This window comes from Mustela putorius, unplaced genomic scaffold (assembly GCF_011764305.1).
Source record: "Mustela putorius furo isolate JIRA1106 unplaced genomic scaffold, ASM1176430v1.1 tig00000551_pilon_pilon_pilon, whole genome shotgun sequence".
NCBI lineage: Eukaryota > Metazoa > Chordata > Mammalia > Carnivora > Mustelidae > Mustela > Mustela putorius.
The window spans coordinates 12,377,710-12,401,958 of record NW_025421412.1 but is presented as its reverse complement, the minus strand read 5'-3'; the positions used below and the strand labels follow the sequence as shown (position 1 = coordinate 12,401,958).

The following is a 24,249-nucleotide window of genomic DNA, read 5'->3' as shown; positions in this document are numbered from 1 at the left end:
AGTGGGAACTCTGAGAAACCCATGTTTGTTGTCTGAGTCCCCAGTCCACGGTAATCTGTCATGGCCGCCCAAGCTGACTATGTTGGCTGCTGAGTGCATGAAGAGAAAAGATGAATCTAGAAAGCCAAAGATGAAGCAAGAGCCAGGGAGAGCTACATGCTCTGAGGGATGGCATGGCCCTCTCCCCGACCAAGGCACATGTGGTCGCCTTTCCTCCACAGACCCTGACATGTGAGGCTCCTCCAAAGCCACACAGACATATTAGCAGTATGCCTCTTACCAGAGAGACATTTAATAAAAGCAATGTTAATTTTTCAGGCAAAAGTCCCAGAATCCATATATTCAGCTACATGGTATCCAATATTATATGCAATAATATTCTCATTCTTAAAATCTTTCATAAACAAATAACAGACCCTCTCAAAATAATCCTAATAGTTTTCAACATTCAAAAAGTAATTCTTGTCTTCTATTATGAATGCGTCATCTTTGCAGGTTGGGGACCAGCCACCAGCAAGGGGATATGAGAAAGATAAAACGAAGTCAGAGGGACGGATGAACAAACTTTGCAGCCGGGCACAACGAGGTCCAAAGTCCAGTTTTACTTGCTAGCTGGGACACCCAACTTCTCAGCCTCTCCACTGGCTCGTCAATTAAAAGGAGAGGACTCAGGACGTCCAAAAAAAGGAGGCCTGGCTCTCGTCAATGAGGCCATCAATGTGCATGGTGCAGAGCAGTCTGCTAGGACTGATACCAAACAAGATTTTTTCTTTTTTTTAAAGTGGAGAGTTCTACACCTCCTTCCAATTGTAATGTCTACAATTTCACAGACTTCAAAGCTCCAAAGGCAGTTGCCACTAAATAAATTACTGTGGCATTAAGAATGAATAAACCAGGGCAGCGAGGCTAGAGCTGCTTCTCTGAAGGGCTGTGTGTGGAGGACAGAGTCCCGGCAAACAATCTCCTGCGTGCCACAAGGCGGTGCCCTCAAGGTAACAGTAAATCTAATTACCCAAAATGAGATTATTTTCTACATTCCTGTAGCAGTTCCCACAAAGGTAAAAAATGAAAAACTCTCTGTGTCAGGTATTTATGGAAAAGATGCTAAGCAAGCCATGAAATTTATCCAGCTCTTCTGCTGCTTTTCTCATTCTTATCATTGATACGGTATTAAACCCTTTCTTGAAATTTCCCCTTGAACACTACTTAGACTGATTGCTTTCATGGTTTATAACATGATAGGCTATTTTAAAATTGGGTATGTGATACTTTTAGAGATACATAAAGTTTTAGAGGTTTACCTCCCCCCCCCCCTGCAAAAAACGACTAATTGCTACTTCCACTGTGAGAAAGAAAAAGGGCTTTTCTTTCCTTAGTGGATAAAATCTGTGTAAGACTATAACCATTAAAACATACAGGCTTTCCAGCAACCACTCTGAGAGCAGGGAAAACTGCAGGCACATCAGCCAGACAACCGTCACCTTTTAAAACAAAAGTGACAGACAAGGCCGGTACTAAAAATGACCACGTGAGCACCCCAAGCCAGCCCTTCCAGGACAGGTGCTGAGTGCCCTGATTCCAGAGCATAACCACTGTGGGGACAAGATGTCAAATGCTAAACAACTATGGGAGTTTTTTAAAACTTGTTCTGCCTCCATGTGTTTCTAAGACAACTGAAGTGATGCTTACGATTCACTGCTCATCTGTAAACATCTAGCCAGAAGCTAACAACGTTGCCATGTTTCACTGAGAGCAGCAAGGTGCAGCCTGGGGCTCTGAGGTCAACCCCTGGCGAGCTTCCGCTGGCTCACACACAGACTGGCAAGAAGGTCCGGGGCCAGCCAGGGGACAAAACCACGGGGATGGGGCCAGCTCCGCTGTCAACGCGCCGCCAGCACCAGCAAGGCCACCGCACGTACGACTGAGAAACAGGAGTGTGCACCCCCCACCCAGGCTTGCCCCCGGCTCCCATGGGTGACATCGCTCTGCCACGGTCACAGGCTGCCGGCCTGCCGGACTTCTGAAATCAGGTATGTTTTAAAAACCCTGCTTCTAATTAGTTATAAATGAAAATGTTACAGGCGCATTTCAGAAGCTAAGCTATACTATCTGAAGTACGAAACAATAACGGGATCTCCGCTCCACAGAAGTTAAGAGCAGTTTTGGAACACAAGCTAACAATGGTTCCCAAGGAAGGCAATGATAGGATCCTTCACGGCTTCTACGAACAAATTCACTGGCTTCCCAGGAAACAGCAGAACTGGTTTCAAAAGTAGAACTAGGGGCTCCCTGGGGGCTCAGTGGGTTGAGCACCCAACTCTTGGTTTTGGCTCAGATCAAGATCACAGGGTCGTGATATCCAGCACCCCCCCACCCCCCCCAACTCAGCAGGGAGTCTGCTTGGGATTCTTTTCCTCTGCCCCTCCCCCTACTCATGGACGTTTTCTCTCTCAAATAAATCAATCTTTTAAAAAGGGGAAATTTGGGGCACCTGGGTGGCTCAGTGTGTTAAGCCTCTGCCTTCGACCCAGGTCATGAGCCCCGCATCGGGCTCTCTGCTCAGCAGGGAGCCTGCTTCCCTCCCTCTCTCTCTGCCTGCCTCTCTGCCTACTTGTGATCTCTGTCTGTCAAATAAATAAATAAAATCTTAAAAAAAACTTTAAAAAGAGGAAACTATAATTTCTAGTAATATTATTAGAAATGAAATTATAAGGGAAAGTCTGGTCCGCTTTCCGTGCAACTGAAGAGGGAAACACAAGTGGATAAAAACAGAATTACCTTTACAACCAAGATTTACGGAGAAGAGCTCTGATGCGTATTCAGGCATGGGGCGGGGGGGTACTTACTAGATCTAGCGCGGAGCCTCCACCAAGGTATTCCATTATTATCCATAACTTAGTGTCCTACAGAAACAAAAAGAGGGTAATTATTTTTAATAAACCAAACCAGAAAAAAATTTAAATAATGTCGGGGGGGGGGGGGTTCACTGTTCTTTTGGAACTGGAAATTTCCAAACACGTGACAGCAAGAAAAGCGTGTGCAAATGAGTCCCGTGCAGGAACGGCCTCAAGACATGGTGGGCGACCATGGCTTGTCCCTGCCTGCATCAGGAGCTCGGAGGCAACATGTTCTGGACCTGCTGAGCCAGAAATCTCTGAAGAGGGGATGGACAAGCTCAGTCCGTGATCCTCGGCAACAGCAGGGTTTGGGAACCAGTCCCCAAGGCCCAGCACAGGGCCGGCGTTGGTCACACACGTTCCCCCGCATGTCAACCGGGAGGCGCCCAGAGCGCCCAGCCCCGGGGCCCGGCCACTGCCCTTCGTCGCCTGCAGCTCTGGGCTGTGCAGGGGCAGCCCTCACGCCCTGTGAGCTAAGGGAACGGGATGCTCCCGAGGGGGGACAGCAGCACAGCCTCTTATCATCCAGTTTCCCACAGCCTGAAAGCTACCGGAGTTTTCAGGAAGCTTTCCAGAACAGCAGGCCCCAAACCAAGTCTTGAGTTTGTGTGCTCGCCAGTGTCCACTTGGTGTCTTTCCCCTCCGTGTTTCCTAAAACCACTCAGCCCCCGTGACTTCCAGGGTTCTGTTTTTAAACACAAATCCCAAAGCAATGCTCCCCTGAAAGCCAAGAAGCAAGCCACAGTGCACAGGGAGCACCCCTGGGGCAGTCAGGAGCCTGCGGGCTCAGGGACCAGCCAGACCAGGGTTCGGATCCTGACCTCCTGACAGCCGGAGGGATTCAGGTAGTTGTTTCCTCTCTGAGCATCTGATCTAATCTAGTGCCTGACCCACAGCAAGCAGGCAAGGTCGACAACTAGTGACATGGACCCTCGTCACAGCACTGGTGGTGAGTAACCCGTGAGTGGTACTGGGGCTGGAGGACCCGGCACACACCAGGCACGGGGAGAGGGGTCTGGTCCCTGGCCTGGGCAGTAAACGCATGGGCGGATGTGAAGCAGCAGCTTCTTACTGACTCAGTCCTGTGTGGAAGCTGTAGTGGACGTCCAGCGAGCTCTGGGTCCCTTCAGGGTGGAAGCAAGCCCTCCCTCTTCAGAGTATCCCCAGGGGCCCTCCACACTCCTGGCTCCAACAGGGCGGACTCTGACCGCCTGCTCTTCTGGAACCCTGGAACAGTTTCTCTGGCCTTTTCGCCCCCCGAGGAAGGCCGGGGGGAAAACCCTCCCCTGCCTCCCTCCCCAACATCCCGTGCGAACTTTCACTTCAGCAACTCCTGGTCGGATTTTAGATTCACGAGTCCGTGTTTCCTACCAACAGCAAACTACGCGCCTGGGGACAGTGGGGCGCGGTCAAGCTCAGGGCCTGTCAGTTACCGCGCGCTGTCATCAAGGAAGGGAGAACTGTGCCGGCCACACGTTCGCTTCGGAGAGGCAACGATACCCGCACCACATTTGTAAAATACCTTCCTTGTAAAATGTCAACTAAATTCTGACATCTGGAGTTGATTCTAAGATATTCTAGACAGTCCAAGTTTTACTGCATATAGAGCATTTTCTCAAGCTTTTAAATGCCCTTGATGTCTAGTACGACAAAGACAATTTCAGCAGAGACTGGACGGGGGGCACAGAAGCCTGACATGATGTGTTTGGGATCTACCTTCCACATACAAACATTTTACCACGACCACCCCTCCACCCCTGCCATAACTACCCAGTCACAGGCACCTGCTGGGAACAGGGGGTTCTGATTCTGAGAGAACTTCCCACCAGAAAGACTATTCTCTGGCCTTCCTTCCATTTTGTAACTGAGCCTAATGCCAGGCAGACACAGCCCCTGCTCCTCGAGAAATGTTTGTGTTATTCCTAGGCATTCCAAAAAGCATCTCATCTGACAGAAATAAATTATCCCAAGGAACAACCAATACCATTTTGGAGAACACGGGAACTCTACATTCTCCTGCCATGAAAACCTTGGAACTCGACATCTCTACTCCCAAGCCCGCTGCGAGGGCGCTGTCTGACCCAGCTCCCAACGCTTGCTCTCATGGCCGTGAAGGTAGACTCAGTGGGTCATCACCCTCTCCGTCACTCCCATCTGCTGCTGGCTGTGACCAGACGTCCTGAGGGGGTCACCGCACTGCTTCCCACACCGCACCTGCCCACCCATTTCCGAGCACTAGGCTCCTCTCTCCCAAATCCCTGAGGGGTTAGCCCAGCAGGGAACTACCCACCAAGGAAACAAAAATAACTCTTTCGGACTCCTGGGTGGCTCAGTGGGCTGGGCCACTGCCTTCGGCTCAGGTCATGATCTCAGGGTCCTGGGATCGGGTCCCGCATCGGGCTCTCTGCTCAGCAGGGAGTCTGCTTCCTCCTCTCTCTCTCTTTCTGCCTGCCTCTCTGCCTACTTGTGATCTCTCTCTGTCAAATAAATGGGTAAAATCTTAAATAAATAAATAAATAAATAAATAAATGAATGAATAAAAAATAACTCTTTCAACACACTACTTTTCTCCTTCCAGGGAGCCGCACCAGGTGCTAAAGTGACCCAGTTCCCCATGCTGTCCTAATACCTCGGGGGCACGTAAGCCACAGCGGAACAGGCAGCAAACCAAGTGCCCCCACCTCTCGTTGTAAAGGCTTCACCTCCTGGAGGGGAGGGAATGAAAGACCAGCCCTGCGTCTGCTATATCCAGCTCTTTCCTGGTGGCATATCTACTGGCGTCTGAAGGCTGTCCCAACACAAGGGCCACCAGATCCGAGGACCCCTGGGAAACAGCGTTAGGTCATGCGGCTTAAATACGATGGCCAGGGGACTGTAACTAACGTGCTCTTCCCCCAGGTCCACTGGCACCACTGATCAGGAACAGGTTCTCTGGCTGACCCCCGTCGGCCGAACTGGCTTTTCCAGCTCACTGGGTGAGCCGTTCACTTGCATGGGAGGTGGCCCGGGAAGCGGGGTCAGTGACCCCACCGGCCCTGCACTGTGTAGGCTCAGTCCCCACTCCCTCGGGCCGAGGGGCCGCAGGGCAGCTTGCCAGGGGCCGGCACCAGGAGGCTGCGGTAAGCAGGGGAGGCGCCTGCCTTTTCGCACGGAGCTGGCCTTCGGGAGCCCAAGACAGACCTTGGCAACTGTTCCCTGAACTCTATCAAGAGTAGGTGCCAAGAGAGGGTACAGCAGGGACCTGCCGGATCGCAGAGTTGGAATTGTCTCTTTGCATATAAGCCCGAATGAGGAGCTGGCTCTGGGGCTGGGGGAGATGTGGAGGGAGGGGCCGGGGGAGGGGGGACAAGTACAGGTGAGCCAACAGAAGCGAAGCTGTAAGGCAAGGCAGAGGGGACACCAAGGACCTAATGGAGGGAAGGCACGGAGGCGAGGGCGCCCCGGTGCAGAGTGACCAAGTGTGCGACAGAGAGAGGCCAATCTTGCAGCCTGTGCTAAACACTTCAGATTCCCCCTAAAAGTCACTGGAGGGCACCAGAGTAGATGCCCACTTTGGAGTGAGCCCTGGACGTGGGTGGAGAAGGAAGCAGAGAGTAGTTGCAGGCTCAGGTGGAGGCAGAGAGAGAGGTGGTGCCGGGGAGGCAGATGTGATGGGGCCTGGGGGTACAGAGGGACATCAAGGTCACTTCCAGACTTGCCCTCACTCAGATGAACACCCGGCATCACCATCTACTGACAGGGAGCCCCGGCGAGAGGAGGGGGTGTGACAAGTTTGTGGACAGGTGGATGAAGGAGTCCACAGGTCATTCATGAAGCAAGAATGACTCTCCTTTCTCCTTGAGAACAAAATGAAAAAATACACTCTGGTTTTAAGATAACTGATGGCTCGCACTAAACTGCAGAGTGAATTCCCACCTCTGTCTCAGGGAGGCCGCCCCCACTCGCAGGCACCCACGCGTCCCCTGCTCTCATGCCACCGTCCCCACCCGCGTCCCGGGACACACCGAGCTCCAAAGCCCGCCAGATCCCGCACAGCTGCTCCTGCCCCGCACGAGTCAAGACTCACAGGGCAACGCCCCCTAGGACATGCACCCCTAGGACATAACCCCCTCCCCTCTCGGGGACATGCAACCCTAGGACATAGCCACCTCCCTCGGGCCACCAGGGGCCACAAACGTCTGTCCCCATCTTCCCCCTGCCTCCGAGAAAGAGGTCTGTCTCATCCTTGTCCAAGAGTAGCGTGCCAGCCGTGCTCCCTGCCCACCCACCCCCCTCCCCCAGTGGCCCCCAGTCCCGCTACTGATGCCGTCTCTCGATCTGCCACCTTCCCTTGGAGACTCCTTCTCCACAGCCCCAACCCTCCGTACTCAATCATTCTCTCCCTTTCTATAAGCCTATAGAAAGGCTTCCCCCACGGTCCGGATGAGCCCTAAAAGCTCCGGGTTCTGCTTTGCCCTCCCTCTCCTGGCTCAAATTCCCGAACCATAAGCTCAGCTGCTGACTTCTCTTCCCCACCAAAAGGCAAGGGGGCTAGGAATAAACTCTGCCTCCCTCCCAACCTGGACGAGGACACAGATGCTGTGGTTATCATGAAAACCAGGAAGAGCGCGAAGGGACAGATCCTAGGATCTGGGGGAGCATCTCGTGTAGGCACGTAACCTGTGCCCCATCAGGAGCTCACCTGCGGGCTCCATCCCACCTCCCAGGCAGGACACATGTGCAACACAAGACAGACAAGGTCACTTACAATGGCCATGAGTCAGGATTCCGAGTAAGCTCCACCACCACCGACCCTAAAGCACACGTCCACAAGGGAGTAAATGGATGAGCTGGGGAGAGCGGAGCCAGGCTCTGGGGGAGGCAGGCAGGCGCTGCCTCTGTGCCCTGCATCAAGCCTTCTCGTCCTCGGCACCCCTGACATCTGAGGCCGGGGGAGCCTAGGCTGTCTGTCGGGGAGCTGCCCTGTGCATGCGGGATAGTTGAGCAGCGTTCCTGGCCCTCCCCAACTAGATGTCAGTAACACACCCCCAGTGCTGATCACCGACATGTCTCCAGGCAGCACCGTGTCTTCTGGGGGCCAGAACCGCCCCCACCGAAAACCCCTGCACTACATGGCCAAGGTCAATAAGCCTCAGGTGGCACTGGACCACCAGTGCTGAGCGCTCATGCTCTCCTCCACAGCAGAGCCACTACACCCCCTGAAACCTCCAGCAGGAAAGTCATCACTTATGCACTACGAGATGCTAGGCTTAAAAAGATGGTCATAACCTGCTTCTAAACCTCCAAGTTCAACTAACAGTATAATGAGATTGTCATGAACATGGACGCACTTTGCAAAGTTCAAGGTGCCACACACAAACAACGTGCTACTAGCTTTATCAACATCGTCACCCATAAGTGCCTTAAAATAGCCTGGTAAAACCAAATTGCAGCCCAATTAACAAGTTACTAAATAGTATATTCCTGCATGGGAGTGTCTGAGCAACATGAAATCTGGAACAATGATTCATACACATTCCACGCTGGAATGAAAAAAATAACTACTGCCCTACGAGCCTGAGACAAGAAAGTCCTACAAGGACGGTTTGGCTTGAGGGACACAGCAACCTGTCCTCAGTGACCAAGCGCTGCCTAGACGTGGACTCACGACCCTCATAAAACCTTCCAAATCATGACTTGTGGGGCGCTCTCAGAAGAATAAATCAGAAAAGCTCTTAAAACATGAATGATTTTAGGGACGCCTGGGTGGCTCAGTTGGTTAAGCGGCTGCCTTCGGCTCAGGTCATGATCCCAGTGTCCTGGGATCGAGTCCCACATCGGGCTCCTTGCTTGGCAGGGAGCCTGCTTCTCCCTCTGCCTCTGCCTGCCACTCTGCCTGCCTGTGCTTGCTCTCGCTTCTCTCTCTATGACAAATAAATAAAAATAAAAATCTTTAAAAAAAAAAAACATGAATGATTTTAAACAGAATAATTTCATTTTTAAAACACCTCAAAAATGTAAATTATAAGCGACCTCGCGATACAATTTTCTCATAAGTGAAAGAAAATGGTTCCTTTATTTAAAAAATTCACATTTCGAAATTTAAAAGGTACCAAAATGCATACAGTGAGAACCTTCCCTCTCCCCCTGGCCCCGGGGTACCCAGCCTTTGTCCCCAAACTACCAAAACATGTGGTGCAACCTCAAAGAAAATGCTCTCCACAAAACCCACAAACTCCTTCTCCCCTTTATGCAGATGGTAACATTCTGTGCACTGCTCTGTACCTTGCTTCTCCTTGGAACATTCTCTATTTGACTATAAAGAAATTCCTCTTCTTTTTTTAACCATAACTAACCCATGCCACACCGACAACACGGAGTCGTTCCCAGTCTTCTGCTATCACGAGCCAAGTGTCAAGGAAGAACCTCACATGTTTTCACTTTGAAGAGTTACGGGAAATAAAGCTTCTAGGTCAAAGGAACCCACATGGATTTTAACAAATAATGACAAATTTCTCTTCAAAGAACCCATCTCGATCCATGCCCCACCAGCAACGTAGGAGTGCCAATTTCCCCTTTCCTTCGCCAACAGCGTAATGAAACTTTTTCTTGTCATTGTCCTAAGCTGAATTTCATGCCCCCCCAAATTCATAGGCTGAAGTCCTAACCCCCAGTTCAAGATTTGTATAGCTGACCCTTGAACACCAAGGGGTTAGAGATGCTGACACCCCCTTACCCTCCCCCGGAGCCCCAGATCCGCAGAGAACTTGCGAGTCCTCAACAACTTTACTGATGGCCTGCCGCTGACCACAACCTCACCGGTAACGCCCTTACACTGTCTGGAGAAAAGGGTATTCGGGACAAAGCACTGACAGAGCTGTAAAAACTCTGCACCCATGAGTGGACCTGTGTAGTTCCAAGGGTCAACACTACGCAGAGACTGGGTCTTTAAAGAGGTAATTAAGTTAAGAATCAAGGCACCAGGGTGGGCCCTGATCCAACGTGGCTGGCATCCTTCTAGGAGATGAGGACACAGGCACACACCCTGGGACCACGAGAGAAGGGGGGCGTCTACGAGCCTCAGAGGGGACCGACCCCACCGATGCCTTGCCCTCTGACTTCCAGCCTCCAGAACTGTGAGGAAATAAACATCTGCTGTTTATGGCACCGGGACTGTGGTACTTTATTATGGGAGCCCTAGAACATGAAGACAGAATCCACGAGCAGGGGAAAATGTCTCTCAGGACGTTTCCTTCTCTGATCGTAGGCTGAACACCTTCACATACCAAGAGTCGTGACTGCTTTCCTCTCTGTGAACCATCCTCCATCTACATCCTTTGTCCGTGTCTCTACGGGCTTACAGGGCCTTTTTCAGAGGCAGTAACTTCTTAACGTCTTAGGGAAAATAGCCTCTTCTCCCATGAACTACAGAAACAGCAGTTTCCTCATTCGGCTTTTGATTCTGCTTCCCGTAACTTCTGCTTGAACAAATTAATCTGATGTCAACGCAACAACAGCGCAGCTTCCAGGAAAACTCTCCCTGAATGATCTGGAAACACTTCCTGAGAGCCTGGAATGGGTGAGCGAGCTGGCCCCCACATGAACAAGCCCCAGGGGCTTCATGGACACCCAGCAAAAGCTTACAACCAGGCAAATGAGACAGGGCAGCGTCCACACAGCTAACACAGAACGAGATTTTACAGCAGGAATTCCCAAGTTCTGCTCTGCGTCTGCACTGCAGTCAGAGGCCTCCAGATCCATGACCCACAATACGGGAGGCTTTATTAAAACAATGCCAGTTCCCAGCCTTAGAATATGGCGGTCTTCTTAGTGGGGGGGAGATGCCTGGGCGGTTCAGTCGGCATCTAACTCTTGATTTCGGCTCAGGTCATGATCTCAGGGTCCTGGGATGGAGCCCCGTGTGGGGCTCCACGCTCAGTGGCGAGTCTGCATGAGCACGCTCCCTCCTTCTGCCCCTCCCCCACCCATGAGTGTGCCCGTGCACCCTCTCTCTCTCAAGTAAATACATCTTTAAAAAAAAAAAAAAAGGATATGGCTTCCAAAGCAAAGGCCTCTATGGTAGAAAGGGAATCATTCCCACCTACAGAGGATGAAGAGGTCACCCAGATGAGAACGGGGAAGAGGAAAGAGAATCCAGGCTTCCCTCTTCCAGGCCCCAAGAGGAGGACAAAAGTGCTGCAACGCAGGGAAATTCTTCTAGTGTTGGAAACACATTATGAAGTGGGAGAAAGGCCCTATATACAGAAATCAGCTAAAAATAGGTTGTACTGGAAAGCAGACAAAGAAAAAAATAAGTCAACTAAAAATTATTTGACCAAATCCTTAGCCCAAAGGGAAAAAAATCAAAATCTTCACTACAGATCAGGCAAAAATGATGTTGGAAACACTATGCACAGGCATCCCTCATTTTTCTGCAGGCCCACCAATGGAACGTCTGTGGCAAGCCTGTGCTGAGTGAATCTACGGGCGCCATTTTACCAATAGCACTGGCTCCCTCCATGTTTCTGTGTCACATACTGGTAATCCTCACACTGCAAACTTCCTCATTAGTGTTGTATTTCTTATGGGGATCTGTGACCAGTGATGTTTGATGTTACCAATGTCATTGTTTGGGGGCATCACGAACCATGCCCATAAAAGAGGAGGAGCTTAACAAGTACATGTGGTATGTCCTGGAAGCTCGACCAACTCGCCATTCCCCTGTCTCTTCTGGCCTCCCTGTTCTCTAAGACACAACAATATTGACTTTAGGCCAATGAATAACCCTACAACAGCCTCCAAATGTTCAAGTGAATGAAAGAGCCATACATCTCTCACTTTTAATCAGAAACAAAAAAGGAGTACGCTTACTGAAGAAGGTATGTCCAAACCCAAGACAACCTAGGTCTCTTGTGCCAATCAGCCAAGTTGTGAATGCAAAAGGAACCTTTCTAAAGGAAATTAAATGTGTTACTCCAGTGAACTCACAAATGATGAGAAAGGAAAGGAGCCTTATTGCTGATGAGCAGTATGAAGTCCACTCCATAAAAGCCGAGAGAGGTCAGGTAGCTGCAGGAGAAAAGTCTGAAGATAGCAGAGAGGCAGGTTCCTGTGATTTAAGGAAAGACGTCGTCTCCATAAATAAAAGTACAAAATGAAGCAGCAAGTGATGACGTAGAAATGCATCACGTCATCCCAAAGTTTCCTGAGATCACGAATGATGGTGGCTGCACCCAACAGATTCTCAATTTGGATGAAAAAGCCTTCTGCTGGAAGACACTGGACCCTCGTAGCTACAGAGGAGAAATAAGTGCTGGCTATGAAGCCTCAAAGGCCAGGCTGAGTCTCTAGTCAGGGGCTAATGCAGCTGGTGATGAAGGTGAAGCCAGTGCTCAGTGACTATTCGGAAACTCCCAGGGCCCTGAAGAATGGGCTAAATCTACTCTGCCTGTCCTCTCTACATGAAACCACCAAACCTGAATGACAGAGCACATCTGTTTACAATACTGTTTACCTTTTTATTTTAAGCCCACTGTTGAGACATTACTACTCACGACAAAGGATTCCTTTTACAATGTTACTGCTCAGTGTTAATGGTCACCCAAGGGCTCTGGTGGAGACATGCTGTGAGATTCACAGCGTCTTCGTGTTGTGTGAACAACATCCACTCTGCAGTCCAGGGCTCAGAGTCATTCTGACTTTCCAGTATTAGGATTTAATACATTTCCTCAGGCTATAGCTGCCATAGGTTGATGGATCTGGGCAAAGTCGACTGAAAACCTTCTGGAAAGGATCCACCATTCTAGATGCCACTAAGAACATTCATGATCCATGGGAAAAGGTCAAAATTATCAACACAAACAGGAGTTTGGGAAAAGTTGATTCCAACCCTCATGAATGATGTCGAGGGGTTCAAGACTCCAGGGGAGGAGGTCACTGAGGATGTGGTGGAAACAGCAAGAGACCAGAGTTAGAAGTGGAGCCTGAAGATGGGCTAAATCACCGCAATCTTAGGTTTTAACCGACGAGGAGATGCTCTTCGTGGAGGAGCCAAGAAACTGGTTTCTTGAGATGGGATCTGCTCCTGGAGAAGATGCGGCAAAGACTGTTGAAATGACAGCAAAGGACTGAGACTATGACACACACTTAATTGATAAGGCAGTGACAGGGTTTGAGAGCACTGACACCAACTGGGTATAATAGTATCCAACATCACGGTACACTACCGAGAAGCTACTTGGGAAAGGAAGAGTCAATGAATGCAGCAAACTTCAATGTTGTTTTAAGAAATTGCCACAGCGACCCCAACCTGCGGCAACCACCACCCCGACCCTGAGAAATGGTCAGGATTTCTCAGCAATAAAGTATTTTATAATTAAAGTATGTACACTGCTTTTTTAGACAAAGTGCTATGATTGCACACTTAGCTGACTACAATATAAACATAACTTTTCCGAAAGCGTAACTTTTACGTGTACTTAAGAGCCAAAAAATTCATTTGTCTTGTTTTAGTATACAATATTGAGCTTTACTGCCATGGTCTGGAACCAAACCCGCAGGATCCATGAGGTCTGCCTATATAGCAAAAGCTATATATACAGTACAGCCAAAGATGTACTCATGATATATCATGATATATTTTCATTATCACACCAAAAAATAAAATGAAAAATAAAGAAATGTTGAGTGTTCAACCCATAAGCTAGGAAGGAAGGAAAAAGGAAACAAAAAAGAAAAAGAAAAGCAAAGCAAAGACTAAAGATAAAGACATATGCATATTGGAAAATATTAAAATGAGAAATGTATCATTTTTTTAAATGACAACTTCCATTTACTGCAATCAAGAAAAAACGACAATACACTATATTTGCAAAAATAGCAATAAAGAAAATTACAAACCATTTTCTAAATGCAAATAGAAAAGATCACAATATTTCATGAATAGTAAATCTGAAAATCCAGAACGAAACTTAACTTCTTTGTAACGTACGAATTAAAATTAACTCAAGCAAGCCCAAGACCTATAGACAGAAAAGGAGTCAGGGGAAGAAACGGATCAATTTCCTTCCTCTACAAGCATCTACATAAAGACAGACAGCAAGCAGGAAGATCAGATGGTTTCTGCCTTTGAGTGATTTCAAACCTTGGAAGAACAGAATGTATCCTAGCACCATCCTGAGGAACAGGCATTTCATGGCATCGCCACATACCGAAACACCTGCAAGAGGCAGGGTTGGGAAAGCGCCATGGTTCCCACTGAAGGACGGAGCGCAGCAGGGAGAGGAGAGAGTCGTGGGAACCCGGGCGCCTCTCAGCACCAGGGATGCAGCGCAGCCTAGGAGAGGAGCCGTCAGCTAACAAGGGTCATTGGCCCCAAAAGTTATTTCTAAAGAAACCCCTTGGAAATAAGTGAATGTTGGGTGTGAGTCTCTTTGCACAGAAAGCTTCCACCTTACACTAGCATCAACCACCCCAGCCCGACCAGCTCCTGCCTGCCCCCCGCCCCGCCTGTCCCCACCTGCTCCCCCGTGCCTGCCCTCCCGCCTGCCCCAATTACAGCGCTTTTGGGGGTCTGGGCTCCCCTCCACATCTGCAGTGGTCCCCCTGTGATCAGACAAGTACCTCCTTGTAGGGAGAACAAGGCTGCTGTCCCCTGGGGCCGCCTCTCACCTGTGACCACGAGGGGCTGAGCTGGCTGCGAGGTGGTGCTGGCCCAAGGCATTTAGGGAAGGAAGGGAGAGCTGTCCGCAGCCTGGGGACAGGCACGTTCTCCTTCACGGGGGGCAGCCACAGGCTCCCTGGGGAAGGAACAGTCCCAAGAACTCCTCGTGCCTTCCTCCTGATCAAGGAGGCGGGGTTGCCACCATCATTTCCCACGAGTGCAGAGCCAGGCACTTCCTAAGGAGGGTCTCACTTCATTCTCCCAATGACCCTGCCTGCTCGGGCAATCCGTCTCCTCTCGTCTACGGAGGTACCTGGCCGGTGGCAAGGAAGGACAGCAGCCGGGCGCCTCTGGAGACATTCTGACAGACTGAGACCCCCGACAGAAGCCACCATAATGAACACCACAGGCTCTCAGCAATTTCTAAAGGAATCCAGTGAGGAAAATACTTCCTGATGTCACTGTCCATAACATTTAACTGTTTAACTGGCTTCCTTTTATACAGCTGTGAATTCCAATCTGACTGCTGGGAAAATATAAAATGTTTGTCTGCAATTTAAGGGATTCCCCAGCCCCACGCTCCATCACGGCCAGTTTCAGAATTCTTGTTCTAATGTCCTTTAATAAACTGGAAAGAGCGCTGGACGGTCCCTGAAATGCTCCTCTTTGGGCTTCTATCACAGGACTCTTTCCAAAAGGGCTGTCTTATCACCGTGTGTGTGTGTGCGCGAATGTGTGCTCACACATACAAGTGTGTGTGATAGGTCAGTCTCCCCAGAGGGGTCTGAGATGGTCCTCTCTTCCCCGGCGACAGCAAGCTGACCTAACTCGATACCACACGCGACCGTGGGAAGTTTCTGTGCTGACTGCTCACGCAGAGGAAGACCACGGAAACCACTCTGCTCACACGCAGACACAAAGCATCCAGATGCGCGTATTCACAAAGGCTCTAAGTCACAGGGAAGAGCAGCAATCAAGAGCAATGTGAGAAACACACCCTGGGAGGTAAAAGAGAAGGACCTTTCCTCCCCTGCGCCTCCGCTACCAGAACAGCAAACGCCACGGTCAGGAAATGCCAACCACTAAGCTGACCAGGTTCTCTGCCCTCACCGCGCCACGGATGGATCCTTCTGCCAAAGGGACATGCCTCGTGCCTACACGACCCTTCAGCTCAGCGACAACCATCGCGGGTGTGACACAACATATGTCAGAAACACTCATCTCAAAACCCACAAAATCCAAAGAAGGGCCAACTCCTACTGAAGATGGCATTAGTTCTTGGAGAACGACCCAGCCCGAAGAGATAAAGCCAGGTCCGAAGGCGAGGACGGCTGGGCAAGACTAAAAATATATAAACTGTGCAGCCCGCACCTCCCGCACATCTTTAAAGAAGGGCCGTTCGCGTTCTGAGTCAAGCTACGGAGTTGGTAGATTCACAAAACACAAATGCTGTATTTTAAATGCCTGCATGCGCATTCATATCAGTATTTTGTTGCCATGTGTGGAGTTTACCCTGAAGGCGGCGGCTTGCGAAGCCCAGGCCTGCAGGCCACACGCCGACTCCGCGCGGTCACCGAGGACCCGCGTCTGCCCGGCGCACCTCTGCTCTGCTCCCGCTGTGCTGCTGGCTGCTCACTCGGGTGTCCTCTGCACGGCACCAGTCCAGAGCAAAGGGCTCGGGACACGCACACATTCTCAACATACACTGCGTCTGCGACCAATGAGCTCCTGAAAACACTCAAGCTGCCCTTGGATCAGATGCACAAACCACGGGCTCCGTCACGGGGAGCAGCACTGGGGCTCACGGTCAGGCCCGAGAGAGCGCGGAACGTGCCCTGCGGGGTACAGGCTCGTGCTTCCCCCCACGGCGTGAAGCACCGCCAGCCCCAGCCCGCCTCTGCCCCCATAAGGAAGACCCCGTTGTGTATGAAAAGCCGCACAGCTCGGTCGCAGACTCTTCCCGGACCGCCGCCCTGACGCTCTGGCTGGCCCCTGGCAGACCCCTTCCTTCGGGGCAGGATTCGATCCAAGGGCTGGTTCCAGCGTCCACTTTCCTTTTTTTTTTGATAGTCACGCTGTGCCACATGAACGAACGAACGCGGAAAGAGAAGAATGACCTCCCTGGGAACAAGTCTTCCCTTCAATTACAACCCAAGTGGTCCCTCTTTGCATAATCTAAATGAGATCTGTGATGGCATAAATCATACCATTTTTTAAGGAATTTACTCAGAAATATATGTTTTAGAGGAGAAAACATATGGCATAATTATCTTATCTAAATACCTCAGCTGTGTTTAGATACTCCAGACGAAAGTTTAAATATGCAGAACATGTATGTTGAAATGAAGAGAACGAGAAATACAATTAATATTCATTTTAATTTACATGTAACATTAGCCAAAACAACAACAACAACAACAACCAAAAACCCAGAGTTGAGTTTCTTTTTGGTGAAGGAAAATATTTAGCCTAACTGGAATTTTAATTCATTCGACTTTCTGGAGAGAAAAACATAAAATGGAGCTGCCAAATGTCTTCAGGGACCTTCTTCAATTACACTAGGACAGTGTGTTCGGGAGAGAGAAAGGGATCCAGTCGCCACCCTCAGAAACATTTCAAAGCACATCTTTTATATTATCTTTGGCTCCGAGCCTACAACTTTCCCCCCGTGACTGGTTGCAAAATGAAGTGTATTCCTTTGCGATTTGAAAGCAAGATTTACTTTCAGATATTTTCAATCTGCTCAAAAGCAAAGTTTTGTCTTTGCCCACGGTGACCCTGGAGTCTGATACCACAGACTCAGCACACCGTGTCTATTTTCCCCAGAATCGCAAGGACACATACTTGCAGACTAGAAATTACTCTCCAAGGAAACAGATGTGCTCCCTGTCCCAGGGGCTGTGGCTGTTCCAGGCCATCAGGGAACACAGCTGATGCCTTCCAGACATTAAAGCAGGGATGGGTCCTGCTGTCTGCCAAGGGCCCTTCAGCTGGGCCCCCTTTGGCCAAACCTTGGTGCATAAGGCAGAGAAAAACGCCTCTGCTGGCGTGAGGGCAGCTAGGGAGCTCCCAAGAGGGGCTCACATCCTCTCAACACTTAGGACCTCCAAGCCTTGGTCTGACTGCACAGCTGGCCAGGAGAGGGCAGGAGGCTACCACACAGGGAAAAGCTGCCCCCCACCACCCCGGGATGCAGGACCCAACGGGCTGTTGAGTCAGTTCTCTGTGCGACCAGAAACACCAGCTAAAACAACTCTGGCTCCAGCGGACTCCAACCCTCCATGTCTCCAGGACAGGCTCTGTCTGGGCCAGTACCAGGGTCTCCTCACCTCCTTAATCTCCTTTGTTCTGTCTTATTGTTACCCTATAGAAATGCAACTGACTTCTGTGCATTGATTTTATATCCTGCCACTTTGCTGAATTCTTGTATGAGTTCAAGCATTTTTGGGGTAGAGGCTTTTTGGTGTTCCACACAGGCTATCATGCCATCTGCAAAGAGTGAGAGTTTCACTTCTTTGCTGATTTGGATACCTTTTATTTATTTTTGTTTTCTGATTGCTGAGGCTAGGACTTCTAATACTATGTTGAACAACAATGGTGATGTGATAGTGGACATCCCTGCTGCATTCCTGGACATAAGGGAAAAGCTGTCAGGTTTTTCCCATCAAGAATGATATTCACTGTGGGCTTTTTTATATGACTTTTATGATATTGAGATATATTCCATCCATCCCTATGCTGTGAAGAGTTTTTATCAAGAAAGGATGCTGTAAACTTCTTTCAAGATATGTCTCCAAAGGCAAAGAAAACAAAAGTGAAAATGAACTTTTGGGACTTCATCAAAATCAAAAGCTTCTGCATAGCAAAGGAAACAGTCAACTAAACAAAGAGGCAACAACACGGTGAACAACACGGTGCCTCCGCCACAACATAAAAAATCCATTTTGCCAACATCTGGGAAATTATTGCTCAAAGTTGTGCATCTGACCATAGCATGAATTTCCTTTTTTTTTTTCAGAGTCCAATTATGTTCATGGACTTAAATGGAATCATAATCCCCAAACCCATCTTCTTTAGAGAGTAAAGGATATTCACTGAAGGAAACAAAGAGCAAAAGGAGAAATAAGAAGCATGGAAACAGGACAGATACTTGAAGTAAGTCCAAAATCAGTTGTGTTTAAAATAACAAGCCAAAAATCTAAGAAAACAACACAGAGGAATCACAAAATGATCAAATGGACAGATCTGACCACTTCCTGGCACACATTCGACTCCCTTTTCCAAGTTTTAATTTACTTAGAGTGAGTGTAATAATGTTAGGTCAGACATTTCTAGAAGCAACTGGCATATTCCAGATTCCTCCCGATTCTGACACAGGCCAGGGAAGCAAGCAAATTCTGCATAGACGCTTCCTTCCCTGCCAAGCCGGCTCCTCGTGGCTCCCCTGCCCATGGCACTCTTCCTCCAAACAGCCGTCCTCATCCACCTTCCACCTTCGAAGCCCCAGAGATACCACAGGAGCAAAGTGGCAATGGAAGGCCTCAGGCAACCCCAGACAGCCACCGGGGAGATGTGTTCTGCCAACTCTGTCTCCTAGAGACCACGGGCAATTTCATGAAGGCTTCAACATGGCTTCAGGGGTGCCGGGGTGGCTCAGTCAGTCAAGCATCCAACACTCGTTATCAGCTCAGGTCATGATCGCAGGGTTGTGAGACCGAGCACTGCGTCAGGCTCCACACTCAGCCTGGAACCTGCGTAAGATTCTCTCTCTCCCTCTGCACCCCCCCCCATTCTGTCTCTCCTGCTCTCAAGAAAGAAAGAAAGAAAAGAAAACACAGCATCAGATGAAGGCCGAATGTTCTTGACACAGTCACCCTGAAAAAGCACTGCCCACATTTCCATGGTATTTTCAATGTATGCCCTACAAGGACCCTACACTTCAGAAATTTTAAACTGATTCATTTATAAACAAGGCCAGGCCACCATCCCCAAACTCTAGCTGAAGGACAGGATGGGAATCAGCGGTTTTCAAAGCCCTTGGATGTTCTGCTGTAAGTTACTGTATCCACCTTAAACACGCTCCTTCTCACGGATGCCTTCCTAACGTCAACTCCGGATTCCCTGAGACCCAGCTCACCCGACAGGAAAATCCGCTGCTCGGGCCTGTGCACGGTGAAGTTTGTATGCGACATTCTAGGGGAAATAACTGGTAAATGCTTCCGTAAGTAGATCTGAGGCCTGAGCAAGGTCCAAGCCAGCCGCGAAACCTGGGCGGGAGTTAAAAGCCGGGACAAAGGAACATGTGACGAACAAACAGGAAAAGCCAGCTAACAGCAGGCAAGTAAGGAACTGCAGACAGAAGACATTCCCGTCAGACATGGAAACCGTCACGCTCCCCAGACCAGAGGGCACGAGTCACCTCAGCTGTGCTCTGGCCCCAACACAGGGACCCACCCCAGCATCAGTGTGAAGGTTATGCAACACCTCCCTCCCCTCACACCTCCCCCCACTCCCTCCCCGCCCATCCCACACCGCTGCCAACCCATGGAGCCCAGGTGTGCACCCCTGATCACCGACTCAGCATAGAGACCCAACCTAGCGAGATACAGTATAAGTTAGCGGCGAATTTCTTTATTTGGGACACTCAGAACAGTGGGCTACTTGCATTTTAATGGCACATCTAGACTTGGAAAGCTTCACACCCACTCGGTCCTCAAATGCGCGCACCTTTCCCCACCATACATGGTGAGTAAAACGTGCCTATCACGGCAGGTGAGCCAACAGATTGTCTTTCCAGAACCAACCCGGTCTTTCTGTTACTGCTGAAACTCTGAAACCAGAGACAAGGGGGAAAAAAAAAAGAAAGAAAGGGAAACCACAACAGAGAGTTCCAACAATATTTATATACCGTTATTCACACCTCTTATGTGTGCTCTGAAACACTTGAGTTTCTAATTAATTAACCAAATGAGTAAAAACAGTTTGGACTTCAGAAACTTCAGTTTGGACTTCACCTGTCAAGTGAAATTCTATTTTTTTTTTTTTTTCCCATTTAGGAACAGAAAACCATGCTATCTGAAAACTGGGTGCACGTACAGAACTGACTGCTGTCATCAAATCCAACTCACACGCCAGGTGCCTGACCTGACCAGCAGCCACCTACAGTCCCCACGTGCAGCAGGAGAGCAGCCACCGGAGGACAGTCCAGGTCGCTCTCCTCTCTCCCTCCTTCAATTCAGTGTGTTTATTAAGAAATTTCGGGGCACCTGCATGGCCCAGTCAGTTAAGCGTCTGCTTCTGACTCAGGTCACAATTACAGGGTCCTGGGATCAAGCCCCGCATCAGGCTCCCTGCTCAGCGACAGCCTGCTTCTCCCTCTGACTCTGCCTGCCATTCTGTCTACTTGTGCTTTCTCTGTCAAATAAATAAAATATTTTAAAAAAAAGAAGAAAGAAATTTCCCGGGTATCACCCTCCTAAATCACCCCACCTTCTCACCCTCTGTCCAAAGGCTTCTCCCAGGCTCTCCAAGGCCCACTGGCTCGGTCTGCCAATCCTAAATCCGTGACACATGAACTCCAAGAAACGCACCCCGTGTCCCCCTGCCCTCCCCCTCCTATTGTGGAGGGCTGCCCTTCCTGTGTACTCCAAGTACAACCTCGTGCCCCCACCATCAGAGCACTTACTCGGGTGATGCCTGCCTGGCTCTGTCTCTCTTTCCCTCACGACACCAAACAAGTCTCGGGTACAGAGACCAAGCCTTCATTCTGAGACCAAGACAGAGGAGCAGAGCTCAGGATGCAAAGAACCGGTGACCCACAGATTATGACAGCAGGAGAAAGAAATGCACCTGACCCTACGCCTGGGAGCCCTAGAAACTGGGTCTTGGGATTGAGGGAGAGTATGACCTTGAGGTGCAAACACAGTTTTAAGATGCTGTTGGAGAAAGAGGCTGGCGCTGTCATCCCAAGTTCTTTCCTCACATCGATGAAATCCCATGGGCAAGGTTTAAAAAAACAAACACCTGGAGGACTATGAGGGTGGCGGGGGCAGATCCTACTAATGAAGGGCTCACACATCTCATACCGAACATACTGGAAACAACTGCCGTCAATTTTTCTCGGTGTGGTACAAGTAGACGCTTCTTAAATGTGCTCTAGGGGCTTCCATCCCACACCCAACGGCCACATAAGGGACTCAGGGTACCAAGGTGGTGATTTTTAAAACAAGTGCAAGGCGGACACAACTCTGCACACTTGTGGTGCACCCAGCAGAGGTGAAGGGACCCAATCATTCCTGCTCGAAGGAGAAAGCAGAAGTCAGAGACCAAGAACATGCTGCTTCTGCTGCCAGCTACGCCAGTGGACTAGTTCTCATTCCTCCAATGTACACTGGAGGCAGAAACTTGATGATCAACATCAGAAAGTGTAGTATCCAACTTGGTACATTATTAAACCAGGCACTGATGCTAGAATCAATTCATTCGACAGCCCTGAGCCCCTTAGATGGCAAACACAGCAGTGGGGACCCGAGCACTATAAGAACGTGTGAGAACCAGGAGATAAGCTTCCTAATACATTCCACACTAGCCAGAGCCTCACACGAGCACGGCTCCCAGACAGGCCCGGGGCTTACAAAGGAAATCCTTGTAACAGACCTAAGGTGGACCTTAAGAGGTTAGAATAAAAAAACCAAAAAGCTGGGCGCCTGGGTGGCTCAGTGGGTTAAAGCCTCTGCCTTCGGCTTGGGTCATGGTCCCAGGGTCCTGGGATCGAGCCCCTCGTCTGGCTCTCTGCTCAGCAGGGAGCCTGCTTCCCCCTCTCTCTCTGCCTACTTGTGATCTCTGTCAAATAAATAAATAAAATCTTTTAAAAAATTAAAAACAATTTAAAAACCAAAAGCTTATCACGGAAGTGTCTTCCTTTCTTAAAAATATGTACAAGTTGGCATAAAGGAAACGCTCAGTGAGGTCACGAGACGTTCTCCAGGGAGAACAGCCTCAGGTGGCAAACACTCGGCAAACACGTAAGGGCACCCCTTACACTCTGCAGACCACAGCAAGGGCGAGGGTGACTTCCTCCGCCTGCACTGCCGGCGCGTCCTGCCACGCTCAAACACACTCCTCTCCTCGCTTCTGCCAAAAAGGGAAACAGAAGGTCTACTGAGAAGGTCTGAAGATGACACTCGGGTTAAAATCCATCGCAACAGTGCCACGGAAGCTTCCAGAGTTTTACACGGAAACAGTGAAAGTGAAACTTTGCTCCCAGCAGCTTTTCACAAGGAGTAAGTTAAGATTTCTCCTTATTTCGACCCTGCAACTGAAGCTCTTAATTGAAGGCAGGAAATAATTAAAACAACAACCAAAAAATGCTAAGAAAACCCTAATTTATTCTGATACATGTAGCCCTTTAAGAATAAAGCAACACAGCCCAAGGCAGCAGAATCTTTGCCAGAGACAATCTCACCTACACGGGGTCGCAATCCACTTCCTGAGGAAAGGTAAATGTCTGCTGCACTGTGCCCTCCTTGGGTTAAGACGTGCTGCAATACCTTCTAGAAAGCTCCAAGCTCAGTCTCTGAAACTGCACATGCCTGCACCAGAGTCATAACATGGTGTTGCCAGCAAGTGCATCAACAGAATCTCCCCCAAAAGAAGGGACAGACCATGTGCAGCTTGTCCCCAGATAGCAACACAGTTGCTCCTAGTGACCAGAATTAAGCCCAACACACAGTGAGAAATGAACACAAAGCCGTAAAGGACTGACTGTGAGTTCAAGACCACCAACTCAGAAATGCCTGTCCTCAGTCAAGAGAAAGCTGCCACAGCTGGCTCTCACTCCACACATCTCTAATCCCTGTGCAGGAAGGGCTATCTGTCACCTGAGGAAGTGGAAAAGACTCAGGTCCTCTGAGCACGTGTATGGACAGTGTGGATAGAGGCAGCGCTCAGGACTGACGAGGAAGGCGCCTGTCCGTCTGGGTGGCACTGACAGAGCAGCTTACCTCCGAGGAAGTCTGTTGATGTCAGGGTCATGTGCCCGCTGTCCATCGGGCTGCCATCCCTTTGAGGAGAGGGAGACACTGATGTGAACCAAGGGATCTTCTAAAGGCAAGTTCTTACTGCAAGCTGGCCCAAAGGTCCCTGCAATCAAAGAAATCATTGTGGTTTTGCATCTGGCATACTTATGCCCCCTCTCTTCTAGGAACCAGTCCGTCAGCCTCTGAATGCATCTCAACTCTCAGAAAAGTGTCCAGAAATATAGATCCATCAAAGGAAGGAGAGAAAAGCAAGAAGTCTTCATGTACCGAACACAAGCCAACTCCACCTCGTCAGGCCTATTTAAGATACATAAGCAATAATGGCTGCAAAATCCATACCACCCTATACCAGCCTCGGCCAGAAGCAAGAGAAGACTTGTATATGAACAAGAAACGCAGGCAATGAGCTCCCATGAGCCCTGGTCTATAATCAACCTTGCCATTGACTTCTCTCTACTGATTTCACTTACGATGACAGCGAAGAGTCCATCAAAGCATAAACCAGAAAGTCAACCTCGTACCAAGTTAACCAAAAAGCATGATAATTCAGAAAACTACATACCTAATCCAGTGTAGCAATGCTTGGTCTACTTCACAGGTTATATATGAAATGTTTTTAGCAATTTGGTCTGCAGTACGCCAACAGCCCCCCAATGCCAGAACACACTTTCCA

General features: G+C 49.5%; 1 protein-coding gene across 5 annotated transcripts in view; it reads right to left on the bottom strand.

Annotated features, from left to right (window-relative positions):
* STK24 (serine/threonine kinase 24) overlaps positions 1–24,249 on the bottom strand; it is a 112,915-nt gene that overhangs the window by 26,012 nt on the left and 62,654 nt on the right. For all 5 annotated transcript variants that reach the window (XM_004746116.3, XM_004746112.3, XM_045081390.1 and 2 more), the window contains exon 3: positions 2,847–2,903. In XM_004746116.3, coding sequence (XP_004746173.1) covers positions 2,847–2,903 — 57 coding nt within the window. The remainder of the gene's footprint in view (positions 1–2,846; positions 2,904–24,249) is intronic.